The 23777-nt window shown below is 37.7% G+C and overlaps 1 protein-coding gene across 12 annotated transcripts in view; it reads right to left on the bottom strand.

The window, feature by feature from the left end:
- PCNX1 (pecanex 1) overlaps positions 1 to 23777 on the bottom strand; it is a 143251-nt gene that overhangs the window by 114503 nt on the left and 4971 nt on the right. For 11 of the 12 annotated variants that reach the window (XM_036432620.2, XM_045579178.1, XM_036432604.2 and 8 more), the window contains exon 2: positions 4779 to 4987. The exons of the other annotated variant lie outside the window; for it this stretch is intronic. In XM_036432620.2, coding sequence (XP_036288513.1) covers positions 4779 to 4987 — 209 coding nt within the window. The remainder of the gene's footprint in view (positions 1 to 4778; positions 4988 to 23777) is intronic. 12 annotated transcript variants of the gene reach the window in all.

The raw sequence follows: 23777 nt of genomic DNA on the forward strand, positions 1-23777 counted from the left end.
GAAACTGACCTTAATAACAATTATAATGGGCACACCAAATACCTATTTTGTGATTTGTGTCATCTAAACACTAGCAAAGAAATGCTTCACCTTTGTTTCCTAAGAGCAAAAAGAAATCGGCCATTGTAAACACAGCAAGTAACGAGATCTTACACCACATTCAGGACCAGCTGGAGCTGTGCGACACAATGATGGGCACGCAAAAGATCAGTCATTGGGTCAAGCAACTTATATCTGTTTGGTTTTTTTAAGTTAACAGCACTTGCCTGGGATACTAACTTGTTTTATACAACTGGAAACCTAAAGTTGTGTGTAGGAGTTAGGAGTTAGAAGGCTTCAGTTAAATAAATGATGCTCACTATATAGTAACAACAGGTACTAGATAACAGAGAGAAAAGTTCTAGGTTCAAAAAACTGGAGAGGTCCCATATACTAGTAGTCTTTAAAGATAATGGGATCCCCCAAACTAGGAAAAACGATCACACCAATTTTTCAAAAATGTATAAAGTTCCTTAGGAACACAACTTTTACAACAACACAGGCCTAAAATTTATCAGAATCTTATTTTTTGCCCCAAGTTTTTTATTTATTCTATCTGGCATATACAGAGTTAAGTACTCAATAAATTTTTTTAGCTATTATTATCAAGAATAAAAATTCTGAGATATATGCTAGTGTGATAGTGGTGATAAACTATTTTGCCATCCAACACTTAATTCAGCCTTTCATTAATAAAACAAACAAAAAAGCAACTAAAAATTCTTCTGATGAACCACCTCATCCCAAACTCTCATATGGCTCTGGGTGAGGCTGACCCATCCTCAGTGAGTTCTACTAACCAAAGTCCATCAGCAGGTCCTATTCTCTTGATGATAGAGCTCAGTTCTAGAATAACCACATGCATGACCCAACTCAAGCTAGCCTGAATCAGACCAGGAGTGTCCTACTGTTGAGAAAAGACATTTATCTCTCTCTGCAAGTCTTAATGTAGCTGCTTTTTCTTTTTTATAACTACAAGGGGAGAGCCTGTCAAAAAAGCTAATGAAAAGAAAAGGTCACAGCCAATGAAAAGAAAAGGTCACAGCCTGGTGAAGGGAACAGGACCACAAAATGATTGTTTAAAACCGCCCCCTGAAATCACACATTTGAAGAAAACCTTCACATATAGATTTTTCAGTAATGTGAGCCATAATTCCCTTAGCCTGTTTGCGTGGGGTATTCTGACAGCTGCCATCAAAAGATATGGGCAAAATAGAATTTGCTTGTAAGTGTTACTTCCACTTAAGTATTTATCACAATATCATATTTAGTGTTTTTACTAATAGTTTCATAACTATCAGATTCCTATTTTCTTAGAGGTTACTAACTCTAGGCTATCAACTATAGTTAGGTAATATTCAGTGAGGAGAATTAGCTTTCTAACTTGCTATCCATTTCGGTTACAAATCTGATGACCAATTCAGCACACAAATGTCCATGTGTGAGAAAAGAGGAACGTGCTTGAGTTCGTTAGTTGTCTGGTGTTAGCTTACACAAGACATACAGGCCAGCATGAGGAATATTTTTCTAATTTGGTAAGACCTTTAGTGAATATACAGAGACAGCTATTACCATACTGAACTAGTGATGAGTAATACCCAGCAACATTACTCTATCTTCACTGGAATGCATTCTCTAAGTCAGATTCCATGAAAATCAGAAGATGGAGGGCAAGGTAAAGACTAAGGAAAAAATATACAACACCAGAGAAAGGATAGAGAGCCCTCATCTTGCCTAGTTTATATACGTCAACTTTATTGATACATAAATTACAGATCATCCATTTAAACTCTGCAATTCAACAGCTTTTAGTATATTTCTAAAGTTGTGCAACCATCACCACAGTTAATGTTAAAGTATTTTTATCCTCCAAAACAAACCCCTTTAGCTTTTACCACCCTCCCCATTCCCATCCTGCCAAGGCCTAAGTAGCCACTAATCTACTTTCTGTCACTATAGATGCCTATTATGTATATTTCATATCAATGGAATCATATATTATGTGGTCACTTGTGACTGGCTTCTTTCACTTAGCATGTTTTCCAGGCTCACCCATATTGTAGCATGTATCAGCATTTTATACCTTTTTATAGTCTAACAATATTTCATTTAATGAATAAATACATTTTGCTTAATTAGTCATCAGTTGATAATCTTGCCTAGGTTTTTGTTGTTTATTTAAGGTTGTTGTTTCTTATTGATTTTAGAAAGAGAGGAAGGGAGAGAGGGGAGAGAAACAGAGAGAGAAACATGGATGTGAGAGAGAAACATCTATTGGCTGCCTCCTGCATATCCCAAAACCTGGGCAGGTGCCTTGGACAGGAATGGAGCTGGAGACCTTTGGGTGCAATGAGCCACATGGGCCAGGGCAATCTTGCCTAGTTTTATACATTATTTTTGACAGTAAGTCCAAATGATTATATTCTGAATGTAATATTATTAATTTAAAAAAAGCAAATATTTACTAAGTAGTACATTCCAGTCATGTTCTCTATTTGCATTTTCTCATGATGTATTCTCTTAAAACCTATGATTTAACAAATGAAAAAACTAAAAACCGGAAGGTGAAAAAACTTGGCTAGCGTCTCAGAGGAGCAAACAACATAACTGGTATGTGGAGTTCAAGTGGGAAGGGAGGATAAAAATAACATTTACACAGCACTCCACAATGTGTTATATCTGTTTTTTGTTTTTTCCTCACACACCTAAATGTAGGCACTCAAAACAGTAAAGACTGAGAAAAGATTTGAACACCAGGTCTGCACAACTTTAAAGCTCACAGTCTAAGACACCATTACTGCCTTCCAACAAATAGACACCGAAGTTCTCTTTCCATCTCAAAATCAAAAATAAAGACCATCATCTGGCAAGTTTCTTAACCTCAGCGATGTTGACATTTGGGGCCACATAATTCTTGATTGTGGGGACCATCTTGCGCATAGCAGCATCCCTGACCTCTCTCTACAAACTAGATGCCTGTAGCACTCCCCTTAGTTGTGATGAGCAAAAATGTCTTCAAATAATGCCAAATGTCTCTTAGGGGGTAAATTACCCCTGATTGAGAAACAATGATTCTAGAACTAAAGCTCAGTGGCCAACATTGAATGAGAAGGTGGTATTAAGGAAACGAAAAAGATTAAGGAAACAATAGATGATTCCTTTAAAAAAAATCCTCTAGCAAAATTATTATACCTCTCTCTTCTCTATAGATTTAAAAGCAGAATTCTTAGCCAGCCATAGGTATACTAAATATAGCTAAACATATAAAACAGCTGAGTAAGAATTTTCTTTATTGGCAAGACTTGCCGATTTTCAGCAATGGAGAGTTTTATTAGCACATACCTGAAAAGCATAGTAGTTTAAAATTCTCACAGAACAAAATGGTCAACTGTAGTAAGCAATACATCAAATATAACCTTTATGTCTTAATTTCCTCGTATGTTTAAAAATATAAACCAGGTACAGGGCAAGGCAGAAAAGAAAAAGGATAGAGTCTAATCTGAATTATAAAGAAGACTTCATGAACTAATTTGTTGATTATGAGCATCATTAACTGCTGGTTATTGTAATTAAAAGGTAATATCTTTGGAATCTGGCAATATATATGGAAAACCTTAAAAATAGGTATATTTTCTAATAAATCTACCTCAGCTAAATTATGATTAAAAATTTAATCATTTAAAAATCTAAACATCATATTGATCAATATTTGAATGTGAAAATAACTGAAATAACTAAAAACAAGATAGGAAATATGGTGTACCCATAAAATGGAATACTATGAAGTCAAAAAATAGAAGTACATAAAAAACTATTTCAAGTATTTCCTGAGTACCCATCAGTGTCACTATTTTAGAGCCTGAGAATGTAATAGTTTATACATAGTTATTTCAAGGGTAAATAATTTGTTAAATGAACAAACAGGGTAATCATGTGAGTGATGGAGAAAATGTAATTAAAAGGGATAAACAAAGGCTTTCAGTGTACTCAAACACATACATAAACATTATCTGTGTTACAGCATTTCTATCTTGATACCTGAAATAATGCATATTATAATGAATGGAGAAACATGGCATAGTGGTTAAAAGCATGAACTCCAGATCTGACTCTGGATTATTTGATCTTCCTCACCTTAGTTTTCACATTTGAAAGGGATTATCACATCTACCTCATACAATTGTTTTGAAGATTGAATGAACTTACATGAATAACTGACTTCTTAGGGTTCCTTCTAGAGAAGGAACAGCTAAGTTCCTAAGGTGAGAATATAAAATTTAAAAATATTTATAATAGACTAAGTGAAAAAATGCAATTATAAATGCCAAGCAAAATATTACAATTTGCTTAAGAGATGCAAAGATCCTATTTATATGTATAACTACAATAATATGTAAATGCTAAGATTTGTAAGTCAAGCTTTAACTTTATTATTTCTTTGGACTGTTTTTCATTGTTTTTGGTCTTTGGTGTGAATAATTATTATAAAATTATAATTATTATGGTTCCAGCATGTAATTTAGCAGGAAAGCCAAGGATATTGATTTAAAGCTCATATATGTCAGTTAGCTTCGCTGTGATTTACCACTGTGACAATCTGTACTCGTCATTGTATCTATAGTGGTAAGATCTATGACTACCTTAAAACCACGTAACAGAACAGGCACAATACAATAATCACATCACTGTACTCATGCGGATCTACATCATTACAAACTGAGTGACACGGGGGATCCTACCTCGGTCCATTGCTGTCTTTTCTCCTAGTTGAACAGTTGCCTTGCTCAGTTTTGGCTCGCTGATCTTTGAACTCATTTGCATTTCTATCTACAACTTCTCCAGCATCCAGTGCTCTGTGGAGTCGATAGTTGACCATCTTCAGAACAATGAAAACAGCAGCTATCACAGGACAATAAACCGCTACTATAATCATGGAAGAAGGAAGGGCCTTTGAGAGGAAAAAGAATAAAGATGTGCATTTTTAAATATTTTATATTTAATTCAATTAGATAGATATATAACCAAGAATAAACATACACAGTCACACACAGCATCAATTATATTACTAAGTTGTAAAAGTAAAAGATGGCATGCCCAATATAGTAGCCACTAGGTACATGAGGCTATTGAACACTTGAAATGTGGTTAGTATGACTGAATTGTTTACTGTAAATAAACTATCATGGGATTTTGAAGACTATGAAAAAAAAAGTATAGCCCTAACTGGTTTGGCTCAATAGATAGAGCATCGGCTTAAAGGCTGAAGGGTCCCAGGTTCAATTCCAGACAAGGACACATGCCTGGGTTGTGGGCTCGATCCCCAGGAGGCAGCCAATCAACGATTCTCTCTCATCATTGATGTTTCTCTCTCTCTCCCTCTTCTTCTTCTTCTTTTTTTTTTAAATATATTTTATTGATTTTTTTACAGAGAGGAAGAGAGAGGGATAGAGAGCCAGAAACATAGATGAGAGAGAATCATCGAAGCTGCCTCTTGCACACCCCCTTCTGAGGATGTGCCCGCAACCAAGGTATATGCCCTTGACCGGAATCGAACCCGGGACCTTTCAGTCCACAGGCGGACACTCAATCCACTGAGTCAAACCAGTTTTGGCTCTCTCCCTCTTCTTTCCTCTCTGAAATCAATATCCTATATAAGAGTAATATGTAAATTAGCCATCACTCCGCGACAAAAATGGCAGCGCCCATAGCAGACACTGGAGGCATCGCCCAGGCAACAGGAGCCAGCATCTGCTCCTTGGCCACAGAGAGGGGGAGGCTTCTCTGGCCAGAGGACTGGGAGCAGGACACTGAGCTCGCATCGCCAGCTGCTGAGCGTCTGAGCCATGGCTGTGCTGGGAGAGGGAAGGGACCTCTGGGGCTGTGAGCCCAGAGTTCGTGCCCCAGCCGGCCATGCGGCGGGAGGGAAGGAGCCTGTGGGGTCATGATGCTGACAGAGCCCTATGGGTGCCAGGGTCCTCCACCTGCAGCCCCTAGTAGCAGCCCAGCAGCCCTACTCGCATACTGGAAGCCCCCTGCCAGCAGTCCAGACAGGACCAGCAGGCACATTTAGACATCAAATCACTGCTGCTGAGGCCACCACCACACATGCTCGCAAGTAGTATGGTCCAAGGGAGCAACTCCTGAGGCAAGGCTCCCACGGCAACTGATGCGCAGCCAGGCAAGGAAGCCTGGAAGCCCAAGCACCCGCATACCCGAGCTGCAGGGCATCATGGGCCGGGGCCCTGAGGAGGCCCCAGGACAAGCATCTACCCAGATGCTGTGTGGAAGGAGGAGAGGAACCTCTGGTTAGAGACCAGATGAGGGATGCTGGTGCCTTTGCAGGCCAAGACCAGGCTGAGGGACAACCCCCCACACATACTGCAGCCCTGTGCATGAGTTTCGTGCACCGGGCCTCTAGTATATATATATTTTTTTTAAAGTGTAAAAAATCTCAATATATTTTTATAGTACTGCATTAAAATATTATTTATAGTACTGTGTTAAATAAAATATTATTACAATTAATTGTATCTGTTTTTCCTTATTTTTAATGTGGCTACTAGAAAAATTTTAATTGCATATGTGATTCAGAGTACATTTCCATTGGACAGTTCTGGCATGAAGTCTATGCCCAAGAGCTTATAATATACAACTGGATGCCGAGACCGGTTTGGCTCAATGGATAGAGCATCGGCTTGGGGACTGAAGGGTCCCAGGTTCGATTCCGGTCAAGGGCATGTACCTTGGTTGCGGGCATATCCCCAGTGGGGGGGATGCAAGAGGCAGCTGATCGATGACTCTCTCTCTCATCGATGTTTCTAACTCTCTATCTCTCTCCATTCCTCTCTGTACAAAATCAATAAAATATATTTTAAAAATATATATATATATACACACAACTGGAGAGTTAAGGTATGACATTACATAATACATGAGTAAGACAGGGTTGTGATCCAAATATATAATAATCTCTGCTTATGTGCTGTCTGTAAATTTTTTAAAGATACATTCCTTGTGTTCTAGAAAATTACAAGTTAAAACTGTCATTTGAATCCTTAGAACTGTGACTGTAAAACCAGTTTAAGACATGGGAGACATGTAAAACCCAAGTATGTTTTATTTTAAAATATATTTAAACAGTTAAAAAAAATAAAACTGATTCCAATTAAAAACATCATTGAGTAACTGATTTAGACATAATTTTAAGCTGAAAAATATATTTAAAATTTACAAAATCCATAAATATCAGATTTAAAAGAGTTAAGTACTTTGAAATATTTGTAAGATAGGTTAAGTACTTAAAAATTAATACTAAAATTTATAAATGCAATTTAAGTTAAAAGGATCTTAAGCCATATTTTAAAAACCAAATCTCTTAAAAATGACTATAAACTGTTGACTTTAAAGAGTTGAGTTTAAAATTCTAAGAGTTGAATTTAAAATTCTAAGTTAACTCATAGTGTTAATAAACCTAACATTCATTGTGTAAAAACAAAAAAAGCCTGAATAAGCAGGAAATACACACACACACACACACACACACACACACGTTAATAAAAAGTTCAAAGTAAACACAAATATGAACACATATACTACTCAGAGTATTTACAAAAATCCTGCATGATGCTGGTTTACACAAGATATGTTCACATAAGAACTAGAATGCTTGGAGATTTAGTTCAACACACTCATTTAGTTCAACACACTCATTTCCAAACCAGAAATTGAGAACTACTAACTTTAAATGATTTAGTCAAAATTACCATCTTATAACATCAAAACAGCATAAGTAAATAAGGTTTCTTCTACCTATGCCATGGCATGTTTTACTTTATATCACAACACCAATTCTATTTTGTCAATGAAAAACGAGTCAGAGTTCCATCATTATTCACCACAGTTCATACTAACATAAAAATGATTGATTACATTAATCAAGTGGATGGAAAGAGAGCAACCTCTCCATTATTTCTCAGAGTGGCAGACAATGGAAACGTTAATGGCCTCTCCACATGGGAAAAGATAAAAAGAAATTACTTAATATTGAATAGTCTATCGTATTTGCCTCTACTAATGAGTCAAAGTGAATGCCTAAAACAGATCTAAAACTCTCTCTTCCCCACTATCATATTGCCAAAAGCAGTAGATAATTGAGTGCCAAAAAACACACTTAAATGTGTAGGAGATATATATATATATATATATATATATATATAAAATATACAGTAAGTACAGATTTCCTTTTAAACATTGATTATTGTAAAGACCGAAAACAAAAAATATAAGTGACCATTTCCTACTCAAACTATAAAGGAACCCTTCACTCTTTAAGCCCCATCAGAGGTTACCCTTGAGGTTTCCAGGTGACAGCTGAGCTGTGCTGCGACAGTTTCCCTCTTCCCAGAGGGATACAGTGCACAGGTACACACTGGGCGGCTGTGGGACTTTGTTCTCTACTTCTTCTCTGCTCTACATGCATTTCCTCAAGGGCCTCTCAGCTGACCTCAGCACAAGTGGCAGCATTAGTTTCAAATCATAAGTGGATCACAAACCCTGTGCTTCATTAATATTACAAGAAAAATTTAAAAGATGAATGCATTTAAATGGCTTCACTGGTCCCTTAAAAATCCAACACCAGCCCTAACCGGTTTGGCTCAGTGGATGGAGTGTCTGTCAGACTACGGACTCAAGGGTCCTAGGTTTGATTCCGGGCAAGGGCATGTACCTTGGTTGCAGGCACATCCCCAGTAGGGGGTGTGCAGGAAGCAGCTGATGGATGTTTCTCTCATCAATGTTTCTAACTCTCTATCCCTCTCCCTTACTCTCTGTAAAAAAATCAATATTTTAAAACAAATAAATAAAATAATATAATATAAAATAAAACACCAAAAAAATGAGAAACTAGTCAGGCCACCTGTTTTTCAGTTTTATAAATTATTTATCAAAGAGCAAACCTAGTAGTATTTACCATTCGCTTTTATATTTTATTAAATTAGATACATCAATATGGTGTTTTCAAAGAAAGATTTTCAGAGATAACAGAATTCCATTTATCAGGAAGTAGCTTCTCATGGGAAAGCAGGTTTTTTCCCTGAAGAAAAAAACTTTTTACAAGATAAAACTGCTTATGTTTCTGTTAAAATTTTGTATTCCATTCAACAACCCAGTTCTAAATTAAAACATCTATTTCAATTTTTTTTTGGCAATTACTTATTGACTTAAGGTTAACTGTGTTCCATAACAACCAAAAGTACTATAGTATTTCGAAAAGGATACATTTTACGTTTTTAGGTTACATTTTTTTATTGTACACTAAGGGCCCACTACATGAATTCATGCACCTTGAAAGGAACTGTAGGCTGTGAGGCTGCGGTAGGCACATGCCCCCATCTGGCCCCTCCCATCACGACCCCTCGGTCCCCCATTTGCCAGGGTGGGGTGATTTGGGCTGGGGCCAACAGCGGGTCAAGCAGGGCTGACGCTGTCAGCAGGTGCAAGCAGCAGATGCTGCCCTGATCACCCCTCAGGAGCAGGAGAAGGTGGAGAAGCCCTCAGGGACGATCGGGCCAGCAGCCACCACTGGCACCCACTGACGGTGTCGAGTGATCAGGACCAGAGCTGGGCACTGGCAGTGGGTACGAGTGGTAGCTCCAGCACCGGCTGCAGGTGCACATGGGACCAGCAGCAGGTGCAAGCGCTATGTGGGACCGCGACACAAGGGAGCAAAGAATTTTCAGTAACCACCAGAGGCTCGCCCCGATGACAGCACCCGGCACTCCACCTTGGTCTGGCGCTCCAGCTCACCTGCTCCACCACCCCGCCGAGGCAGACACCCGCCATGTTCTGTGCTCTGCTGCCTGCTGCCAATGCTCACCATGTTCTATGCGTACCCCCTGGTGGTCAGCGCACATCTTAGCAACCGGTTATTCAGTTGTTCAGTTGTTTGGATGTTCCACCATTTGGTCTACTTTCATAGGGTTTTATATAGAGAGATGTCATCTTTTAAGTTAATGCTGGTGCAAACAAGCACCTTAGCTGTCCTTTAGTAATAAAAGCTGATCTATCTTATCTTCACGTAAAAGTCCGTAAAAGTCCGTCTATTGTTACAAACTACCTGTATAATAAGGCTGGTTTTACTTCTTTCCCAGGTCACCACAGAGGACAGCAGAGAACGAAGGTGGTTTAGCAGGTAGTGTAATACTGTTTGACAAACAAGGCCCTCGTTACATAACTAGGAAAGGTCACAACCCTGCAGGCAATCAATCATCACAGACTTAAAGTACTCTTCTCATACATCTTCAACACCTATCTCGTAGATCTTATATAGCAAAAAGTTATAACACTGAAACAGACAAGCTGGCCCTAGCCAGTTTGGAGGAGCAGATAAAGCATCGAACTGCAGACCAAAGGGTCCCGGGTTCAATTCCAGTCAAAGGCATGTACCTCGACTGCAGGCTTCTCCCTGGCTGGGCCCTGGTCAGAGCACATGCAGGAAGCAACTGATGTGTCTCTCTCAGATCAATGTTTCTGTCTTTCCCTCTCTTTTCCATTCTCCCTAAAAATCAATGGAAAAATATTCTCAGGTGAGGATTAACAAAAAAAAGTAAAAAACAAACAATCACAAAGACAAGCTGATCCCCCCCCCCCCCAGTCCTATTATGCTATGATTAGTAACTTCTTGGTTTTTGAGATTTGCTCATCACATAGTCATACTTAGGCATTCATACCAGTTCAGTCAGAAATCAATGATCTGCAAATGGAACAGAATAGAGCGCACAGAAATAAACCCACGCCTATATGGTCAACTAATATATGACAAGATATACAATGAATAAATACCTGAGGCTGCCTCCCTGGCCCAGCGGGGCTTGATGGGGGACTTGAGGCTGCACCCCCCTCAAGGCAGGGCTTAAAAGGGAACACAAGGCTGCTACCCTGGCCTAGCGGGGCTTGACAGGGTACCTCAGGCCGCATTCCCCACCTGGCGGGGCTTGATAAGGGACCTCAAGGGATGCACCTACCCGGTGCTGGGTTGGGGGACCTCAGACCATGCCCCCCACTCCGGTGCTAGGCCAGGGACCTCAAGCCATGTCCCTCGCCTGGCGGAGTTGACGGGGGACCTCAAGGTGTGCCCCCCGCCCTGGTGCTAGGCCGGGGGACCTCAGGCTGCGCCCCTTGCCCAGCGGGGCTTGACAGGGGACCTGAGGCTGTGCCCCCCTCCCAGCAGGGATTGACAGGAGATCTCAGGTTGCACCACTACCCAGCGCCAGGCCAGGGGACCTGAGGCTGCACCTCCCTCCCACCTACCTAGTGGGGCTTGACAAGGGTGGGACCGGCCTAGTCTCAATCTAGCCCATTGGGGTGGGGCCAGACGGGTCTAGATCTCTTGTGATTTTGAGGCGCATTTGGGTAGGTGGGGACTTCTCTGGGTCTCATGGTGCGCCCCAGACTCTGACAGGAGGAAGATTTTCATATACATTTTACTAATTTTCTTTCATCTCTGACATTTCTATTATAAAGTACAAATAGCAATATTAAAATATTTCCTTTAATTAATACCCTTTAAATGTGCACAAATTTTGTGTACCAGACCACTAGTAAATGTTATGTGTCTACTAAGTATATGAAAAGATACCGTACTCAAAAAATTTATTATTACCGGTAAACAAACAGAAATTTTAACAAGATGCCATCATAATAAACAATGTTGGTGAGAACAAAAGAAAACAGGTCCTTATATACAATGGTGAGAATATAAACTGGTAAAACTTTTTTTGAGGTGTAATATGGCAACATCATTTAATTTAAATGTGCATAATCTTTGACCTAGCAATTTCTTTTCTAGAAACCTATAAACTCTCACAGTACAATCTTATATACACAAATGTGTACCACAGTCTTGCCATAACATTGTTTGCTTTATTTTGAATTTTTATTTTGGACTATATGTACTTGAGTATAGTCTGAAACATTTTCTACAGCTAATATTGCTTTCCTGATAACAACCTAATAATGGTTTTTAACTGGAAGGTGAAATGCTCAAGGAATATATTATAAGAGATAAAAAGCACTATATAATTATTATTATCAGTACCATAAAAGCATCTAATGTAGCCAGAATCAAAGTTATTCCATAATTTATTCACTGCTTAAAAAAAAAAAAGTGAGTTAAACTTCAGCCAGAATCAAAAATGTGTTTTCAGACATGGAAGAATAACAAGCTTTCAAACACTGAAGAATAATAAGACCTTGCATAGGGTAGTGGTTAATTTGAGGTTCCCATCAAATCACTTACAGGCTTTTCTGCTGGTGCATTTAGGGGAGTTGTTTTCAAAATTCACATGAGTAGAATCTCCCCCCAGACAACAATTTATTGGAGTGAAGCAAAACAGGACCTCAGGCAAGTTCATTCCCAGTTATTAGATGGTGGGGGTTTTGCTCGTTTGTTTTTTTTAAAAGGAAAGTAATGTCGGTTCTGTCCCATTTATCACCTGTGTAATAGGCCAGCTATTCTCCAGTGACATGTGCCAATAGGCAAGCAATTCTCAAGTGAAGTAGTAAGGACTATACAAAGAACTATCATACTAACAATCTTTAAAGCTGCTGAATAACTTTTTTAAAAATAGGTAAATTTAGGATTATTCCTACATTAGCCTCACTCTCGGCCTGTGCTGTGATATGCATCTTGCCACAGGAAGGAAAAGAGATAAGCAGTGACTCAGAATGAGCAGAGGAATGGGGAGTATTTAGTTTGAAACCAACCCATGGAGAATTCTAATTCTCCTCACCCCTATTAGTAAGCAAAACTAAATAAAGCTCTAATTAGCTGAGAGCTACAAGTCAATGCCTAGAATAGCATGAAGAGCTATATAGTGCACTCTGTGATTTTACTTTGACTTTCTTTGTATTACCTACAGATATCTTTACAAAGAAAGAAAACTGCCAGCATGGCTCAGTGTTTGGATCTTCCACCTATGATCCAGAAGATCATGGTTCAATTCAGGGTACAAGCCTGGGTTCCTGGCTCGATCTCCAGTAGGAGGCGTGCAGGAGGCAATCAATCAGTAATTCTCTCTCACTGATTTCCCTCTCTCTCTCTCCCCCCCCCTTCTTTGCTGAAATCAATAAAAATATTTTTAAAGGTAGAAAAACCAAAATAGATAATGTAATGAGAACTTGAGTAACACTTCATAATCATGTGAACCCAAAAATATGCTATAAACATGTCAGTACTTGCTTAAAATTACCAAACCAAAGGCAAAGCAAAATGAAAGGAAAATTAGTCAAAGAACATTAACTACTGTGTTTCCCCGAAAATAAGACATCCTCCGAAAATAAGACCTAGCATATGAAAAGATAAGACATCCCCTGAAAATAAGACCTAGCGCAACTTTGGGAGAAAAAAATTAATATAAGATACTGTCTTATTTTCGGGGAAACAGGGTATGTTAATATCATGTTATAATGTATAGATTCTAGAAACCATAACTTTGGACAATAAAATAAGGTTTAAGTTTACTGCAGCTACAGAGAATAGAGAAAAACATGGCATCACAATTAGACAAATCCATAATGTACAACATTCTATAAGATAATTACCCTATATTTTTAAAAATCAATCTGGATGAGAGAGAAATTATTAAACCCTAACTGGATCCTGGATTTGGAAAAATTGGCTATATATGATATTTTTGGGACATTTGGGAAATTCTAAATATGAACTAGATGTTAGAGAATTAATGTTAATTAATTCAATGTGATAATTGAGGGATGACAAGTCATAATGCATCAGGTATAAACACGTGCCTAGGAGATAAAATGAGGATGAGATATATATCACATATCGATATACAGAACCAAATGTGATTTTTTTTTAAAAGGTTCTAAATGTTAAATCTAGGTAGATATATGGGTGATCGTGTATTATTCTTTCAACATTCTTATTCATTTGAAAAATCTTCATTTAAAGCAATTGGAAAAATAAGATTATTTTAAGCTTATTCTTCAACAGCACATACTGTATACTTTAATACTCTTGTGACATAAGAAACTGAAAAAAAGACACTGATAATACAGTTTAATTTTTTTAATTAGCCATATTTACTTTCACTTAAAAAAAATCTTTAAATTGAGGATTTCACTATTTAAATGCCCCCAAAAAAATCTTTACTCCCTTGAAAGTTCACTTGGGTTCTGTCTTAAGGTTCTGTGATAGTTACAAAAATCATCTGTAGTATATATTATGATATAAATAAAAAACAGAATACTACTTAGTGCAAATAATTGCTTTACTGGGGTTTTCATTACTTTGTTTTACATCCTTGTTTTTATCCATTCCAGATATTGACCAGGAATAGTAATATTATGAACATAAATAATATACTGAAAAGTTAAAAAATAATTCACTAAGAAAGTCTTAACATGTTAGATATCTATATTAGTTGTACTGGTTAATAATTCGGGTTTTTTTCAATAAATGGAGTTACATGTATGTTGATATATATGTGATTTGATATGTTATTTTGTTGTATTGACTACAAACTTCAAAACTTCATGTCAAACTTTCTGAAGGTGTTAACATCATAGATATTTTTATGCTTAAAAATATCAAATTTTGTGCAAAAAAAAAAAAAAAAAAAGAGCATTTGCGGGAAGTTTTAATTCATTACTTTATTTTGAAGAAAAGTGCTGCTGAAAGTTATCATATATTCCGGGAAGTTTATGGTGAACATGTTCCTTCTCAAGATACTGTGAACGCTGGTTTAAAAGTGATGGTTTCGATGTGAAAGACAAAGAAGGTCCAGGTCAACCGAAAAAGTTTGAAGACCACCAATTACAAGCATTATTGGATGAAGATGCGTGTCAAACTCAAAAACAACTTGCAGAAAGATTAAACGTTGCTAAGCAAACAATTTCCGATCATTTATTTACAACCACTGGGAAAGATTTTAAAGGAAGGAAAATGAATGCCACATCAACTAAACGAAAGACAAATGGAAAACTGAAAAGCCATCAGTAAAATGTTGCTTCAACAGCACAAAAGAAAGACTTTTTTGCATCGAATTATGACTGGCAATGAAAAGTGAATTTATTTTGGGAATCCTAAACACACAAAATCATCAGTTGATCCGGGTCAACCATCAACATTGACTGCAAGGCCAAATCGCTTTGGAAAGAAGACAATGCTCTGCGTTTGGTGGGATCAGAAAGGTGTGGTATTATGAGCTTCTAAAACCAGGTGAAACCATTAATACTGATCACTACTGACAACAAATTATCAATTTGAACCATGCTTTGATCGGAAAATGACCAGAATGGGCTATAATGACATACCATCACACACTTCAAAACCAGTTAAAGACACATTAAAAAATTTTGTCTGGGAAGTATTAACCCACCCGCCGTATTCACTAGACCTTGCTCCTTCAGATTACCACTTGTTCAGGTGGATGGCACATGTACTTTCTGGGCAGCACTTCAAAATATACAAAGAAGTGGAAAATTGGGTCTCTGAATGGTTGCCTCAAAACAAGAAAAGTTCTATTGGGACGATATCCACAAACTACCTGAAAGATGGGAGAAATGTGTAGCTAACAATGGACGTTACTTTGAATAAAGCACTTTTTAAATAATATATATATATATATATATATATATATATATATATATATATATATATATATATATTTTATTGATCTTTTATAGAGAGGGGGAGAGAGAGAATTAGAACATCGATCAGCTGCCTGCCTCCTGCACACTCCCCATTGGGGATGCGCCCACAACCACGGCACATGCCCCCAACCAGAACCAAACCCGGGACCCCCTAGTCCACAGGCCGTCGCTCTATCCACTGAGCCAAACCAGGCAGGGCATTTTGATGTTTCTCTTAAAATTATCGTGTTTTGATTACAAAATCCACATTATTAACTGGTACACCTAGCATATATAAAAGCCTAAGCAACCATTACGACCCAACAACCGGAACAACCAGACAACCAGCCGATAGCAATGATGCACACTGACCCAGACTTCGCTGCTGTGGCCCTGACAGGCCTGATTCTGGCTTACCCACACCCCAGACCCAGGTAGAATAGTAGAGGCAGCCTGAACCCTCATGAAATTGGCCATTGGTTAGCTTGCCCCCATTGCCAGCCAAGGGACCCAACCCATGCACGAATTCATGCACCAGTCCTCTAGCCCTATATAATAAAAGGTTAATATGCAAATCAGCAAAATGATGGAATGACCAGTCGCTATGACGCACGCTGACCACTAGGGGCTGCCTCCTGGTGGTCAGTATACTCTAAATGGGGATCATTGCTCAGCTAGAAGCTGAGCTCATGGCTGGCAAGCACAGCAGCGCTAAAAATGTCCAACTGACAGCTTAGGCCCACTCCCTGCTCCCCGAAGGCTCCCGGACTGCAAGAGGGTGCAGGCTGGGCTGAGGGAACCCCCCACCCCAAGTGCATGAATTTTATGCACCGGGCCTCTAGTAAATATAAAATACTTGGTAGTAGAGTAAACCACTATACCCAAAAACATATAATCATTTAATAAACAACTTTTCCCCAGAACAAAGATTCCTTTGCCTGATGGGAAGATTATGGGAAATGCTCCTCCAGGACTAATAAACCCCATGAAGATTCCTCAGCATAAGGCCCACATTACCCAATATACAGTAATGTTTGAATGTATGAATTATCCTCTGCATAAATCCTTCTAGGAAATGACTGGATGTTTCTTCCAATTCCTGAGTACTTTATGACACATAAGGGATTAGTCATATTCTACCTTGTAATATGATTGTTTATCTCATTGCCTCCAATTTATAAATTAGCAGCATTATACAGGAAGCTAAGATACTCAAATTCATTCTGCGTGATTGAGGTATAAAGTCTTTTTCATGTTTAGAATTACTTCATTTAATGTAATTCTTCTTATGCAAAATATATCAATTTTCAAATAGCCTAACATAGGTTAATGGTCAATGTATGATTTGAAAATAATTCAGCTCTAGCCAGTTTGGCTCAGTAGACAGAGCGTCGGCCTGGGGACTGAAGGGTTCCAAGTTCGATTCTCAGTCAGGGCACATGCCTGGGTTTCAGGCTTGATCCCCAGTAGGGGGTTGCAGGAGACAGCCGATCAATGATTCTCTCTCATCACTGATGTTTCTCTCTTTCTCTCCATTCCTGTCTGAACTCAATAAAAAAATATTTAAAAAAAAAAAAATCATTCAGAATATTTTCTTCTTGCGCTGGCCAGTTTGGCTCAGTGGATAGAGCATAGGCCTACAAACTGAAGGGTCCCAGATTCTATTCTGGTCAAGGGCATGTACCTCAGTTATAGGATTGATCAGTAGGAGATTCTTTATCCCTCTCCCTTCTTCTCTGTAAAAATCAATAAAATATTTTAAAAAGAATACTCTCTTCTTTGCATCTAAAATATATCACAAACATAAAACCTTTTACTAAATTTTCTCATGACAATTTAGTAAATTATTATAAATTGTAAAATTCTAAAAAAACAACAACACCAGAATCTCAACATAATAAGAGAAAGAATAGAAAATCATATTAAAATAATCATACTAAGTGCAATTTATTATCCTGGATTGGATCCTGAAACAGAAAAGGAACATTAGTGTCAAAACTGGTTTGGCTCAGTGGACAGAGAGTCAGCCTGCGGACTAAAGGGTCCCAGGTTCAATTCCAGTCAAGGGCATGTACCTTGGTTGTGGGCACATCCCCTGGGGAAGGGGGGGGGAGCCAAGAGGCAGCTGATGGATGTTTCTCTCTCATCAATGTTTCTAACTCTCTATCCCTCTCACTTCCTCTCTGTAAAAAAAAAAAAAATCAATAAAATATTTTTTTTTGAAGAAAAGGAACATTTGTGGTAAAAATCTAAATAAAGTCTATAGTTTGTTAATAATACTATACCATGTTGATTTCTTAATTTTAATAAATACACCATGGTTTGTAAGGTTTCAATATTACAGGAAGCTGGGCAAAAGGTATAAAAGAATTCTATATTAATTTTGTAACTTTTCTGTAAATCTAAAATTATTATAAAAGTTTTAAAGATGTTAACTATGGATGAGTATGCTTAGCTTATGTCTAGACAAGATTCAGGGAGTTAGGAGGGAAAGTAGAAGTAAACAGCCAGATATGTGTTTCAAGTTTCTCAAATTTGTGACTAATCTTCCTGCCTATTCTTAGGGCAGTTGGCACTCAAAATTCTATGTGGTTTGTACAAAGCAGTACAAATAGGACTTTTTTTTCCCCCTTAAAACCTCAAAAGGAAATGGCTTGCTTTGCCCTAGGTTTTCTTTTCTTTCTTATAACACAAAGCAACAGAGACTAGTGCCAACAGTGTAAGTTCAAAAAGATGCAAACTCCCTCAGATTCTAAAGATAAAGAACAAGAAGGAAAGTTTGAACTTTTTTACAATTCTACCAAAGAAAGCATTTAACCAATTCCTTGGGGGAAAGGCAGAGGAACCAAGGAATCATTAACTACTTATTTCACTGGGATTTGGTACAATTTATCTAGATGGTAAAGAAGTCAACAGTAGTAAAATCTACAGAATGTTTGTTGTAATCTGTTCTTTTCCACACCTGTCTATACTATGTTAGTATTACTATTCCTAGGGGTCCCCAGTACAAAATAATTTTCTGTCTTCCCCTGCTGTGCAGAGAGACAGGAAAACCATTTGATTTAATTCAGATTAAATAATAGAAAGAAGCAATCAATCTCTCAAAGAAACATTTCTGCTTGTTTACCAGATGCCTGCTCTGAAAATTATCTGAGTACAGAATATAGGAAAAATCAGATAAAAGTTATGTGACATATGTTAGTGTAATAACACCCCCTTAATTTGGACTAAGAAAATCTGAATTGGGGGAGGTCAATGGGGAAATAAAGGAGACATATGTACTCCTATTTGTAATACTTTAAACAGTAAAATTAAATTTAAAAAAAAAAGAAAGGCTGAGTTAGACAAGTACTTTAAGAGAAATTCTGCCTATTATAAAAAAACAAACTATTACTGCCAGGCGAACATGGCTCAGTGGCTGAGCACTGGCTTATGAGCCAGGAGGTCACAGTTCAATTCCCAGCCAGACCACATGGCCAGGTTGCAAGCTCAATCCTCAGAAGGGGACATGAAAGAGACAACAGGTCAGTGATTCTCTCTCATCAGAGTGACACCTCTCTCTCTCTCTCTCTCTCTCTCTCTCTCTCTCTCTCTCTCTCTCTCTCTCTCTCTCTCCATTCCTTTCTAAAATCAATAAAAAAAATATTTTAAAACTATTACTGAAATGATTTCATTCAACATTCCATTGAATGAGAAATGTAACACACTAACACCCTATTTTGGAAAGTGTTGAGTAAAGGTGGGAAGACAAATACTTTTAATATTGTTGATGAAAACTTAAAATTAGGCGATTTGGCATTTTCAACCATTTTCTTTTCTTCAAAATACTCTTGTCTTGGCTTCTGGAACAGGTTACTTTCTTTCTTTTCCTCTTACCTTTCTGGTCTTCTCTGCTGAGCCATTTCCTTTTTAATGAATTATACTTTCTCCCCAGGTCTTATCTATTCTGTAGCTTGGATTATCCTCTATAATGCTGTTAACTTCCAAATAAATTTTACCCCAAATTTCTCTCCTTAACACTTCTCTTCAACACTCTGAACTCACGTTCTCCAACCTCAAAGGCAACCTCAAAACGGCCCCACAATCCTTCCATCCCCTTCTAGTCAGGTCACTTTGCCAGTGTCCAAAAATAAGAATCCACCACAAACCCTGAATATCCTCCTCACCTCCCCCTTCACTCTCAACAGAAAACACTAACTCTGTATTTCAAAATAAATCATAAAAGACCTACCTCAACTTTCACCACCAAATGCTTATCCCTTCTTCCATAAGCATTCATCCTTACCTCCTTCCTTCCCCCAACTCTCTCCAGAGATTGATCCCTGGCTAACTATGCTTCCTGGACCACAAGCCTACTTTGCCTTCTCAGGAACCTCATATTATCAATTTCAATATATATTCTCTTTCGCTATAAAAATTCACTCAGTGTTTTAAAAAAGATTACTTATCAAATAAAAATATGCATATCCTATAAACCACCAACTTTACTTCCAGAAATTTATACAAAAGACTGGTACAAAGATTTAACTGACAAGAATACTCACACTACTGTTTTCAAAATACCTAGCTAAAATCTACAACCTACAGAGTCAATAACCAAATGATTAAATACACTGTAACACATTATACAACAGTGTACTAGACAGCTATTCAAACTGCTTTTTCCCCCACATGGTAACATTCCCAATCTACAGTCAAGCAAAATAGGCTTCAAACAGTACAAATTTTATGAGTCCATTTTTGTAAGGAAAAAGCATAATATGTATTTGTAAGCTCCAAATATAAAATGTTTAACAGCTTTATCTATAATTTCTGATTTAGCATATATATATTTGAACAAAAAGGTTCTACTGTGTTGACAAAACAGAGAAAAATCTAAATACTGAGTAAATAAAAGTACAGTATTACTGTCTCCTAAAATTTAAATAAGAGGATAAAGTATGCCATTATCATTAATTTATTTTAAATTAAAACATGGTCTTATTTGGGAAGAAAAAAACATTTTTTACATTAGGTTTCTAATTTCTTTGAGTTCTGAATAAACCTACCCTCATGTTGGGGTGACAACTTTTACAAAATAGTCAAAAACTGGAAAGCGATCCTCATCTACAGGAGAATTGATAAACTGTAGTATACTCGCACAAAGGAACACTGCTCAGCAATAAAAAGGAACAAGGTATTTTCATAAAGTATACCTACATGATTCTATTTATATGAAGTTATAAAACAGAATAAACTAATCAATGATGGGAGGGGCGGGGCGGGAGAGGGGGGGAGAATGAGGCCAAGGCCAAGAGGGAGAGGACCGACTGGGAAGGACAAACAAGAACTTCCTCGAATGATGCTAAACGTCCTACAACATGATAGGTTTGCACTACACATATGTATTCACCTATCAAAACTCAAAAATTTACCCAATGATTCACCTAGGATTTATGCAGCTTAGAACTCTAATGGTATGCATACTGAAGTGTTTAGGGATGATCTGTACTGGTACCTGTAACTTCAGATGCATCTCTCTCTAAAAAAAAAAAAGAAAAGAAAGGGCCGCCCAGTAGGTATGGCCCAGTGGTTGAGCACTGGCCTATGAACAAGGAGGTCAGAGGAATCAAACTGTGACCTCCTGGTTCATAGGCCAATGCTCAGCCACATCTCTCCCCTGCCCTTCCTCTCTGAAATCAATAAAAATATATTTTAAAAGAAAAAGAAAGGGCCTTGATAAAGAGGTAAATAGACACAGACATGTAATAAACAAAAACTGGAGAATCCAGGTAGTGGGAACAGTTCTTTCAACTTTTCTGTAAGTCTGAAACTTCTCAAAGTAAAATGTTGAAAAAACATTATTTAACTTTCAGCTACCGAAAGCAAACTACCTGCATATTCAAAACCTGAAAAAGAAATATAAACTTCCTAGTTTTTCAACAGCCAAATAATTTTACAACTTGGAGTAATTTCTCAAATAGCAGAAAACATCTTTAACAAAAGATACTAAAACATTTTGTAAATTCACAAGTTTTTCTACAAGCTATCAAATATGGCTACTTTCTTGGAAACTTCGTTTGTAAACCATCATTGGACAATGTATCTTTAAATTTATTTTAAGTGACATAACAACAGAGATAAGAGCTATACCTGTGTCATACCCATATGGGAATAATTACATTCATCTCAATATTAAATACTGAGAATACTGGCAAGAAAAAGCAAAAAAGCATAGGTAAAAACAAACTGTCTACTATTCATTAAACATTTCCTAAAGGACACAGAAAATATTCTAATACTAAATAATCATGTTTTTAATTACTAATTTATAACTTTCCTTAATTAAAACTTCTTATAAATTATGAAGATTTCAGTTTTAGTCATTGTAACTTAATCTTGTTTACATGGGTATTTAAAATATTTTGAATATTTTTATTGATTTCAGAGAGGAAAGGAGAGGGAGAGAAACATCAATGAGAGAATCACTGATCAGCTGCTTCTTCCACGCCCCTTATGGGGGATCAAGTTTGCAACCTGGGGCATGTGCCCAGACTACGAATCCAACCATAACCTCCTGGTTCATAGGTAGACACTCTACCACTGAGCCATGCCAGCCGGGCTTTTAAAATATTTTTTAAATATTTGGGAAAGAAAATTATTTTAAGGCCTCAGAGAAATCCTCACTAATAAAGTATTTATCATTCTGTAGATGATTAAGATCAGCTATAGAAAATAATAATAAGATAACCAAGAAGAAAAAGTTGAAACCTTCATAAATTTTATGAGTGATTTAGTTTCTGAATAAGATCTCTCCAAAGATTTATATTGCCTAAATTACTATATATATCATGTGTATGTAAGCATATGTATGTATAAACTGCACAAAGTGGTAAATACAAAAGCTATAGATGCTGCACTTTGACTTAAGGGTTTTTCAAGAGTCATTCTGTATTTGATTCTCAAATAATTCTGTATCTTATGTCTTACACATTGATATTTAATCTAACCCCCAGGTAAGATGTGACTCCACCAGATAATACAAGCTATCACAGCACTCCTTCCACCCCCAACTATTCTGTATCAGTTAAGTTGATTAATCTAAAGATTCACATATATATAAAATACAAAATTCATTCAACAAATGCTTATTCAGAACCCAGCACAGAACGACACTGGATATAACCTGCCGAATAAAGTAGACAACGTCCCTGCCCTCATGAAACTTACAAAGTATTGGGAAGAGGGGATGTTAGCGAGCAAACAAGTAAACAAAGTTGTTAATACGTTTGTGATAGCACATGGGAGAAAGTTACAGGGTGGAATGATGCAAGAGGCCTGCCTCTCTGAGGAGATGCTGTTTATTTACCAGTAAACCCAGCCCTGCAAAGAGCCAAAGGGAAGAGTCCGTCTTCAGGAACAGAAAGGAGGCCGGTGTGACTGCAGCACAGCGGGGAAAACTGCACGAGCAGCAGCCACAGGCAGAACTGGCTCTGGGGGCCTTAGTGAGGAAGCTAGATTTTATTCTAAATGCAAGAGTCAGTGAATGATATTAAAGGGTGGTGGGGAGGAATGACACAAACAGATTGATGTCATTTACTTTGTGTGGGGGGGGGGGGGGGAAATAGTTGTAATAGGGCAAGAATAGAAGCTAAGGCAAACAAAAACATTAGTGTGGACCAGAAGGTGGAAAGACAGTAGAAAGGTCTGTCCTTACATCTAGCATTTGTCAGAAATTATGTCTGACAGCAGAATTGATAACATCTGCTCATAAGACGATGGGGATGGCATAAGCAACTAGATACAAGTTGGCGCCACAAACTAAGAGGACAGAGTAAAAAAACAAGTTTTGGGGTGGTGCCTTGAATGGGGAATCGAGGATGATACCTTTGAGATGCCTCTGAGACAGTCAAGAGGAGATGCTGAGTAGGCTGCTAGATTTAAGGGACTTATGGGCATTATCCAGTTCTTTAAACTGACCTGGATACTGATAAAATATAAATTAATGGGCCACACTCCAAATCTTCTACATCAGAGTGGACCTGCACAAGCGCACATTTTTAACATGTTCAAGTGATTCGGTTGTTAGCTGGAGTCAGAGAATCACT

The sequence above is a fragment of the Pipistrellus kuhlii genome, unplaced genomic scaffold (genome assembly GCF_014108245.1).
Source record: "Pipistrellus kuhlii isolate mPipKuh1 unplaced genomic scaffold, mPipKuh1.p scaffold_m20_p_1, whole genome shotgun sequence".
NCBI classification, from domain to species: Eukaryota; Metazoa; Chordata; class Mammalia; order Chiroptera; family Vespertilionidae; genus Pipistrellus; species Pipistrellus kuhlii.